General features: G+C 47.0%; 1 protein-coding gene across 1 annotated transcript in view; it reads left to right on the forward strand.

Annotated features, from left to right (window-relative positions):
* The window catches only part of LOC142087906 (sodium/hydrogen exchanger 2-like), a 29159-nt gene extending 18455 nt beyond the window's left edge, over positions 1–10704 (forward strand). Inside the window, 6 exon segments of the mRNA XM_075162694.1 lie at positions 391–461; positions 1599–1763; positions 2440–2551; positions 3879–4011; positions 8438–8512; positions 10556–10704. Of these exon segments, the coding sequence (XP_075018795.1) occupies positions 391–461; positions 1599–1763; positions 2440–2551; positions 3879–4011; positions 8438–8512; positions 10556–10704 (705 nt within the window).

The raw sequence follows: 10704 nt of genomic DNA on the forward strand, positions 1-10704 counted from the left end.
AAGATACTGATCTCCTGAGACAAATTGTCCTCAAAAACCGCAATATGAACATTTCCTGCTTATCAAGGCCCAATATGCAGGACATGCAAGCCATCAGCCATCCTGTATGTATCATAAAAAGCAGATCCACGTCCCTCAGTGATTATTCTTTGCTCGCACAGACCTGAAAGCATGCAGCCAAACCACTTATTGTGCTCCAGAACCGAGGGATACGCGTGGATGACTGGATGGGGAATTAGCCCGACATCCCCTCTTCTTGTTTACCGGTGCTGGGTACCGAGCTGAAAGCATCCCCCGTTTTGTCTGCTGGCTTTTGATATTTGCTGACTGAGTTCATCACGTATGCAATAGATGCAACCGGTGTATAGCAAAATCCTCTCTTCTGTTTAGTTCTTGGATCATTTGCTGGCTGGCATTGAAGATATATCTGGACACTGGGGACAGTATTACTGGAAAGACAAGTAAGGATCTGCCAAAATACAACTGTGTACATGTGTAGAAAAAAAAATGAGGCTGGTTTCTATTCCCTAAGTTTCCACTGTGGGCAGCTGAGCCTTGTTCATCCTTGTGGCACAGGGCAGGTGACAGAGGGACAGCTTTTCCTTGTCCAAGGTGAGACCAGGTTCTTGGGGCACTTCCCCGCTTGCAGGTCACATATTGTATCTCACCCTAAAAAGACTCCTTTCTCCTCTCCTCTGGTGTTTGTCCCTCCTTGTCCAAAGAAATCTGCTGGAAATGAAAGGGCCGTACCAGCACAACACACAGCTTGTGTGGCTTCAGCCTGTCCCTGCCTGCAGCGGCGCTGCCTGTGCCCTCCTGCCTGCACAATTAACATTAAAAATATGAGCTTGTAGCACTTGGAGGGGCACCCGCTTGTTGACTGACAAACTATAGAGGATCTCTACAGATTTTTGTAGCAAAGTACTCCATTTTCATTAAGTTCTGATAGATTGCACACATAGGAGATTTGTTTGTTAAAAATACAAATAACATAAAATAGCAACCTACCAGGTTTAATTCCTTGGCTGTGCAGACACAGATGCAGCTAACTTCATGGTAAGGACTGATTAATGCAGCTGGCAGGGATTTTCTCAGGAATGCCAGTGCTTGGAAGTGCCACTAGAGGGTATGGGAATAGCTGCTGCTGCTGAGGAGTGTCCTTGCTCCGTGCAAGCAGGTTTGTGCACAGCTAGCAACAGCCAAACCTCAGCATCAGTGTTTGATACCGGCTAGATCCTTCCCAAACGTTGTGCTACATTTGAGCAGAAAGCGAGAGGAAATGGCTGAAGGGGGAATCTGGAAGCGTTTAAATCTGTTGCATCCCTTGGGGCTACTTGTAGTGGAGTTCATGATAAATTGGTACTTTGGGGAGTTTTTATTGTATTTGGCCAAGTTTTGATATCTTAGCTCATGTACCGTAGTGCAGAAATAAGTGCAGGACTGACCCCTTGGACCATTGATTTCTGGAAAGGAGATAATGGGATATCGTGGAATATGGGGCAGTCATGGACTATGAACCTGCTGGCTTGCTCAGGATCATTTTGGTGCTGGGGAGTCGGGGGAGGAGGCTAAGCCCGTCTTGTTTTGTTCTCAAACAGATTAGAATATTTCAACAGCAAATACCTGCAGAAGATCCTACTTCGAGAATACGACCAGCCAAAATCAAGTATCGTGCTCCTCTATGAAAAGCTGGAGCGGAAACATGCCATCGAGCTGGCAGAGGCAGGGCAGCTGGGTCATGCCCCGTCTCACCCATCCTTGCTGTAAGTGCTCCCCTGCAGTTGTCCCCTTTCCGTCGCTCCTCCCAACCTTCCCGCCGGAGGGAACAGTTACGAAAAGCTTTTGCAAACTTCTCTGCCTCCTCTGTTCTTCCCTGCTGGGCTATCCCACGGGAAGGTACAACGTAGCTTGGACAAATGCAAAGTAAGCACTATTTAAAGATTAGTAGGTGGGTATTAAAAATGATCAGCTGGATGAGCAATCTACTGACACTGATGAACCCAGTTTCTGATCTTGTAGATGGAGGCTCACCGTATCCCCCCAGAATTACACAGAAATGGTGCTCTGAGGAAGAGGCTCTTGCACCATTTTTTGATGGCTTTGCACCGTTACGGGTACTGAAGGAACCAACAGCGAGAATGAGCATCGGCTGAGACAGCAGGGTCAAATATTTGCATGTCAGCATGGCCATCTCATCTCTCACAGACGGTTCTGCTCCACCACAGCTCCCCACAGCTCTTTCATCTACCAGGGAGCCACGGATGGCGCGGCTCTGGTGCAAATACCAAATGCCCCTTCCGCAGCGAGCGAGGGTTAGCTGTCGGTCGTGTCTGCTGGTGGTGGGACCCGAAGGGGCTGCTGTGAACACTGGGCTTTGGGGATGCACTGGTTGTGCTGCTGTGCATCTTCCAAAATAAGGCGTTCTGGTTTTCTTTGCAGCAACAAGAAGATTGTCATAACGGACAAAAAATTGGAGGATACTCTGAATCCGGATGTCCTGGAAAATATACAGGAAATATTGGCAAGGAACCTGTACCGAATAAGGAGAACGGTATAACTCTTCCCTCAATCTGTATTTTAGATGTCCAATAACAAAAGTTATCTCAGTTATCCTAACAGCCTGAGCAGATGTTATGAATATTTACATAATTACTAATGATATCTCTTTGTGAGCAGAGAATAGTTGGCTGTGTGAAGCCAGCGCCAGTTTCCAAGTCAGTGGCACATTTCTGTTTGCAGCATGACAGCTTTTGAAAGGTTCACCCAGTCAGCCTATAATTTCGTGAAGTATTTTAGGCATCAATACCCAGAACCAGAAGGGAGAAAGGAGGAGCACGTGGATCTTCAGGCACCAGGTTAGCAGATCCAGCAGTTGCAGCAGCTCCTGGTTACCCACAGGGCAGAGCAGGCATGGGGTTATCCTCACGTTGCATTTTTTTGCTATAGAAGAGAGCACAGTCACTGAGCTGCGAGTGAGAATTAATCTGCAGAGGTTTTAAAGCCACCCGGCAGTTTTGCTATGAAACTGGTACAACTGGTAAATAGCATAGAAACCACTTGCTGTTTACAGAATAACTCATGAATAATCTGTCTGAGGTTTTACACAGCACCTAGGACTGAGCATTGTAATTGCTGTTCACATGGAGCCTTATCCTTAAAATCCACCTAAGCCTTTGTTTTACGGATTACGCACGAAATACTGAGTCCTTGGGGATGCGGCTGGTGTGGGCAGCTCAGCACGGAGGGATCAACCACCCCCTCCTGTCCCCATGCTGAGCCAAGAGAAGCAACTAGATAAGGCTGGGAGGAAACCTATAGAAATGGTGAATGGAATGAAGATGACGGCATACCTCCTGTTTGCATTTACTCCTGTCTAAATCCAGCCTCACCCCTTGTAGCAACAGAGTTATCTCCACTCCCACTGATGTCAGTGGGCGATTTAACTTTGGTTGGTTTACGGCTTTTGAAGCAGGATTTATGGTTCCTGTTGATTGCATGATTTATATATGAAGGTGGGGCTGATATAAAATATTGGGGGGCTGGGCAGAGGCACTGAGGCCGAAGACACCTCGAACAGAGTAGTTGCACTAGGTTGGTGTGTCACCTGGACTAATAAGAGATGCATAGAGTCTTGTCATTCAGTGGTCGCTTGAGCAATTTTGCTTGAAGAAGCAGAGTTTGGAGTCCCATGTTCCTTCTTTGGCTCTTTCCCTCCATCACCGCCCTACTTGGGTGGATCAGTTTATCCCCATAACTAGGCAGGATGGTTACAGGGGGGTTGAGGGACCTTGGAAGACGCAGGCACTAGTGAAGGGATGCTGCCGCGGAGGTTGGGATGGTCCCACCTCCAACAGTGGTCTCCCTGGTGCAACGTGCAGGGGCCGGCGTACAACAGGCACACCCTTCCCGGAGAGACCGAGCCCGTGGAGCATGCCAAGGAGATCCTGATCCTCCGGCACAAGAGCCTGCGGGTGGACGTGAGCGGAGGCGACACGGCCAGCACCAGGAAGGAGGTAAGAGGGAGCGGGGAAGGCTTGGACCTGCAGAGACCATGCATGGGCTGCTTTCCCCATGCAGGTATGACAAGCGCTAGGAACAGTGCTGTTTATTGCTGGTGGTATTTCCTTTTAAAGACAAATCCTCTTGCCTTTAAAAAAAAAAGTGTCTCTCAATCCTAAATTGCATTCCAATGAGTGGGAAATAGCGAGGAGAAGAAAACCAACCCAACTTCTGACAAACAAATGAGCCGTCTTTGGTGCAGCGCCGTTCAGTGCTTTGTGAACACGGGCTTCCGTCCATGCTAGGAAAGTTATTTACTGAGCAAATGTTATTAATTGGGCTTCAGCCTGTAGATTCAGAGGTCTGTTTTTCCCATGTTTTCTTTTCTGGGAGATTTCGTCGCAGGCGGGAATTTGGTATGCCCATTGTCAGCGCTCCAGATGGACTGTAAATATTTGGAACTGTTCAGTGCTTTTTTTCCCTCCAACTCTTTTGAAAGGACAGAAGTGTTATTGTGAGCTTTCCTATTTATTCTGGGGGTGAATTTTTTTTTGTTTTTAAAAGCAACTACTGTTCTGGGAAGACTTGAAAGTAAAATAGAGGAGAGTGTTGCATACCGGATTCCTGGGAGAACTGCTTTAAGTCCAAATTTACTGCTGGCACAGCTCCACATTGGTTCATGTTCTGAATTAGAGGAGAAACAAGGTAAATACAATGTCTGTGGCTGATGAAGACTTCTGCTGGCTGATTTTGGAAATCGGTAAGAGAAGCTGGGCAAACGTTTCCCCGTGGAAAGACAAAATGGTCCAGGAGTGGATCATGAGGAGCAGGCTTGGTCTTTTCAATTCCTCCCATCCTCTGTAACTCTTACTCTAGAGAAAAGCAATTAAGCCCCTCCCTGTATTTTGCTCCCAGACCCCCAGGTCAGCAGCAGTAATTGCTGAGCCATCCCTAATTTTCACCACTTCTCCGAATCTTAGGTTTTGATGGCTTGAGCTAGAGCACTGTCCAAGTGCAGACTGTGGTCTCTAATCTGGGCAGCAAGACTCTATCACTGAGGAGAACAGAATGACCTTTTAAAAAGAAATCATTTATCTTTATTTATTTAGATAGTAATTTGCCACGACAGCACAAGAAGTCGGGACTGCTGCAGGCTTTCTTCCACTCTGATTTCTTTGTTCAAATGCCAGTCATTGAAGAGCCCACCGAGAACGGCAGTAACGCACCAAATGCTGCTGCTTCTCAGCCCGCCATTCACAGAAAGGTGTTCCGGCTCTTGCAAACAACTTAAAAGATTTAATTTGATCATTTACATGCTGGTTGGTACTTACAATTCGAAACAGATAGGCAAGAACATGGCATGTTCCTGTAGAACGTTTGGTATAATTAAACTTCAAAAGAACAACATCAAACTAGGGCTGATTTTGAGCACGACGTTAGGTACTTTGAGGACATTTGATTGTTAACCCTTGTGCTCCTGCATCTCCTCCTCTGCTGCTCCCATTAGGTTCGGCGGTGCATTTGGTAGGAAATTTAGCACCTTTGGGAAGACCGTTTCTCCTGTTACTTTGGGTGCTTACAGCTGGCCTTTCAGAGGACAGAGTATTTTTGGGGAATTGCAAAAGCAGTAGAACTCACTCTGTCTCTATACGGACTCATGGATGCTGGCTAATGCCCTACGGGGTTGGCGAATGCTCCTGTGGATTATGCAATTTGATGCTTAATACTGCTGTCTCATAGGAGTCATTTGTTGGTGCTAATTACACCTCTTTACAGCAGCTACCTTTGCTTTGTGCCAGTCTAAGTGAAGCAGATGTAAATACTGAGAGCTGATTCCAGTGACATCTGCAAGGGTGACTCTAAGCCCGAGAAGCACCCTTCTGCACCCAAAAGGAAAAATCAGGCATGCTTTGTGTGATCAGCAGCTTATCTGCTAATGTTTTAGAACAGCTGCCTCATTTTACTGCGAATAGAAATAAGACAATACCCAAAAGTGATGGGATAATGTTCTACAAGAGCCCTGGAATATTAAGACGAGGTGGGAGGGTGGGTGAACGCTGTTACTTCACGCTGTAGGAGGACAGATTGCAGAATTTGTCAGCAGAAAGAAGGAACACTCTGCTAAAAAGTAGATTTCAGCCCATTAAAAGCAGCTCAAGATTTTAAATTTTTGGGAAAAAATTAAGCCACTCAGATTTCGTTTCATGCCAAGTTGACAAGCAAATGGCATTTTCCTGTTTAAAAAAGAGATGAATGAGAAATATAGCTAGTTAGTGTTTGAGAGTTTCTAATTGTCACGTACTCCATCTCTGGTAGTCCCAAAGGGAAGGGTTTGGCCTTACGGGTTTTGAGTCAGCAAGAAAAACTAGACACTCTCATGCCACACATTTTTCTATTCTGCATTTCACCACGAGATGGAAGCATTACAACTGTGTTTGCAAACCCAACTGGAAATCAAGGAACTGTGAAACTAACTTCAAGCAAAGGGACGCTGGAAACCCTCCGGTGCTGGTGAAACGCCTGCGTGTCTTCCCTTGCCAGCCTATTTGAAAAAAGTTTTGGCGATACATTCAATCAGTTAGGCGTTATGAGCTGAGTGAACAATTTAAAAAGTCTCTTTGGTTCAGTAGAAACACTGCTTTTTCTGCTCGCTGGCTGTCTGCGTATGTATTTTCTTTTTTAGTGAAGTTGCTTAGTCCTTTGCTATTCCAATATGAAGCCGTTGTAGCTCAGGTAGATTCATCTCATAATTTATTAGGTGCTGGTTGGTCTTTTCCCCCTGTGTCAGTCACCACAAAAATAAGGTATGTATGGAAAAGCATCTTTCTATAGGTCTGTGGCTCCACCAGGCTGGGGAGGAGCCAAGAGTGAAATTCATCTCGCCTGATGGATGATCCATCTCCTTCCACAGCCGGGGTGGAGAAGCCGGTGCCCTCACCAGGACAGGCACCGGTCCACGGCCAACACCGGGCTTCAGCCAGGACGAATCACCTCTTCTCTCTAACCTGGGTGGCTTTAGGTGCCTTAGGGGTCTGCTGCACTTTGGGTGTCTACCTTCGCTTTTGCAGAAGTGAGAGATGACCCTTAGGCTGCGTTAGAAGCCCCTGCCAAGGAGAGGTCGGAGACTGAATAGGGAGGGCAGAGAGAAGAAGTAAGAAAAGAACAATCCTCATCCCTCCCGAGCCGACGGCGCAGGTTAAATGATTTACACCAGGCATAAGAACCTTGGCAAGGCTAGGAGGTGACTTCAGATCTGAATCGTAGCCCAGAGGATTAACTCCAAGACTGACTATTTCCAGCAGAAAGTTCGCCTTCCTCCGCCTAAGGACAGAATTCCTGCCGAAGGCTGCTGCTTCCTGGAGCTGTGCATCACGCTGGCTCCGAACACTGTCCGCATTTTGGGCTTGCCTTATTTTAGGCAAGGATCCAACGCAGAGTACCCTGGTGGGGCGGTTTCTGAGACCCAGGATAGCTTTTATTTACCACTGAGCACCCAGAAAATCCTTGCACCTGTAGCCAGGCAACTTCGTCCTCTTTTCTTCTGCCAAAACTGGAGTACGCTCCCCCAGAAGGAGCTTATTTGGAGCTGCCTGTAAGCCATGTGTGTAAATGACATACTGCCTTTGGTAATTATGTCGGAGCCCTTTCATGGAGCATGCTCTGAGAATCGTTAAATGCCCCTGGGAATGGCTTTCCAGGGAGCCGGGCGCTGCTGCTGGAGCCGGGAAGGCATTGTTATTAAAATGGTCAATAAAAGTGGGAACAAGGGATGGAGGGCATCGGTCCTCGTTAGGGGAGGGAGGAGAACGAACAGAAACAAAACAGAAAACCAGGCTGGGAGGTGTCCAGAGTTATTTTGGCAGTCTGGGTTTCTGGACCGAGGTGCCAAATCACAGCTGTGTAAGAGGTTTATTCCCAGTTTACAGAAGCACTGAACAATTCAGGCAGCATTGTGCTACCTGCTTTTTTTTCTTTTTTCTTTTTTTTTTTTTTTTTCCTGAAGGGTGGAGATTAGCACTGGAGTGAAAGGACAGGGAGCTCGTTAATGCAAGCTCGTTACCTGCCTCCTTGGCCTGTAGCCAGGGTGGGGAACAGCCAAGGTGAGAAACGTCCGTGTCCTGGGAATGGGCTTTGCCTCCCGCACTCGCCTGCCCCGTCCTCCCCGCTCCAGGGCTGCTCCCTCCCATCCTATCTGCCGAATCACTCCTGGAGAGCTCAGACCTCTTCCACCAACTCGAAACAAATTGGTGTCTGTAAATATTTCCTGCCATCTATTCGGTCTATTTTTAGCCATAGTTCTTTTTGTTTTTCTTGGCAAAAGTAAAACAAATGGAAACGGCGTCCTTGGGGATTGCAGATGGCTTGTTTATGAAGCAGGAGGGTCATTAACAGACTTGCTAGCAATCTTCATAAATGCATTAAAGCACTTTTCTTCCTTAATCACAGAAAGACGACTCCTACTCAGCGCAGGGCGACTCCAGCACGCTGCCCAGGCTGTGCCGCTCCTTCACCGGTAAGCCGGGGAGCTGGTGGGTGCCGGCGGTGATTTCCTACCTCCCCTGCTCGCCCTGCCCCGGCGCCGTGGGGGACAGGGAGGATGTCCTGAGGTCCGTGGCATGTCCGTTGCAGGGCTGGGATTTGGGAGACGGCCACGGCAAAGCCTCCTGCCCTCCCTACCTCGCTGCAGGCAGCAGCGGGAAGACCTGGGCTGTGTTGCGGGCAGGGCGGCAGCGGGCAGGGCGGCAGCGGGCAGGGCGGCAGCGGGCAGGGCGGCAGCGCCATCGCTCCAGCCCGGGGGACAAAGTAGGGCTCCTTAGATGAGCACCATGAGTGAGCAAGCAGAGCCGAGAGCCTTCCCAGCCCCAGGGCCCCGTCTCAGCCCGACCTGAGGCAAGACTCGGCGTGCGCCGGGATGCACGGCTGGCAGCGAAGGTGCTCCAGGCAGCTGCCCGGGGGCAGGCAGTGGTGCTGGGAACCGTGGCAGCGAGAATGTGTCCCAGTCCAGGTGTTTGATCTCCTTACTGCCTGTGTGCTGCAAGGGGGTGCGTGAATTTACACAGAGTGTTCTTGTCTCCCGTGTCCAGCCAGGCAAGGATTTGAAACTGGTACCGTTCTTCATATTCCACCAAGCGCTAAGAAGTTCAGCAATAATTGCAGATCATTCTGCTTCTGGTGACGCTAATGCATAAACTAAAACTTTATAAAAATAAATGATACTTCAAAACATGAAGCTTGTGCCCGAATGCTTTCCAAAAATTAAGATGTATTTCTTTTTGCTTGCTAAGTATTATTAAATGCATTTTGAGTGCCCCATTAGCAGCACTGTCTGTTTTGAATATCTGTTACAGAAAGATCAGTGGCTCAAGACCTCACGTTTTAGTAAAGCCAAGCTCAGTCTTTAGATAACTGAAAGCTTAGTTTTCACACTTAAAAAAAATGGTTTAATATCAATGAACCCTCACACAAAGTGTAGCTGGTCAAAACTGTAGAAAGAGTCATTTTAGCCTCTGAACCACATGAGATGTTCAGTGGGAAACTGAGCACTGAATTTTTACAATACTTGGCACAACACCTTTTAGCACAATCATGTCTGTAAAAGTGATGATTGAAAAGATTCAATGTTTGTTGAAAACACAAAAAAATAGTGTTGCCTCCCAATATAGGCTGAGATAGGTTAAGGGGCTGGGTCTGATGTTAATGTACAGAATATTTCTTTATTACATATGTACTGGAAAAATATTTAAGAAGCAAGAAAGTTTCCTTTCAATCTTTTTGTGTCCTTCTATTTCTAATGTTTTTTTCCTTTGTAATTTTCTTTAAACAATTAACTAAAAACTTGCTAAATACAGAGCTGTAGAATAGCTGGCACTTTCTCTGCACAAAGGTATCTTACTGCAGGTTGGCAAGAGTAGATGGAAGGAACGCAATTGTGTGGCATTCGTGTGTTCAACCGTCTGCTGGGGATGTAGCTATTTTAATCCACAGTTTATTATAAATGTTTAAACTATATTCTTCCTGAAGAAAAACATGAGTGTAAGCAGAGCAAAGTGATAAAAAGCGGTGTTTCTGGGTGGGGTTTTTTTTGGCCCAGGGAAAATGTGAGCAGAACGGCCCCCGACATACCCTCCAGCAGAAGACTGTGACCTTTCCATCGTGATTGCGTGTACACCCCCCCCAAATCACTTAATGGGGCAACGTGAAATTATAGGTGCTCCAGCAGGACACCTGCATCTTGAAAAGCTATTTTAAGGTAGTCACTGATAGGAATTTTTGTTCTGCAAAGTCGCTTGTGGGGACTGACAAAAGAATGATGATACTGATCCAGATACTTAACATATTTCAAAGTACAAAATAGGGTTTAAATTGTCTTTTTTTTCTTTTTCTTCCATTGAAACACTGATCTTCTGTTTTATAATTGAAAAGTGATCCTTGCAGTGGAATAGCTCATCCCCAATGAGCAAACAGCCGCCTCAGTAGCTCTCGGTATTTCTTCATTCCTGCTGACGCCCAAAGAAGAATATTTCTCATACAAGTTGGTGTTTTTCTCTTCCCGCAGTGGGGAATGCAGAAAAGGTTCGAGAAGTGAAGCAGAACCGGTCGAAGTCGGTGTGTGTCATCCCACCGCCGCAGCCCAGCGGGACGTCCTGGGGTGAGAAGAAAGAGATGGAGAAAGAGCTGACTTTGGAGATGTAAAAGCACAAGTGA

This window comes from Calonectris borealis, chromosome 13, assembly GCF_964195595.1.
Source record: "Calonectris borealis chromosome 13, bCalBor7.hap1.2, whole genome shotgun sequence".
Lineage (NCBI taxonomy): Eukaryota > Metazoa > Chordata > Aves > Procellariiformes > Procellariidae > Calonectris > Calonectris borealis.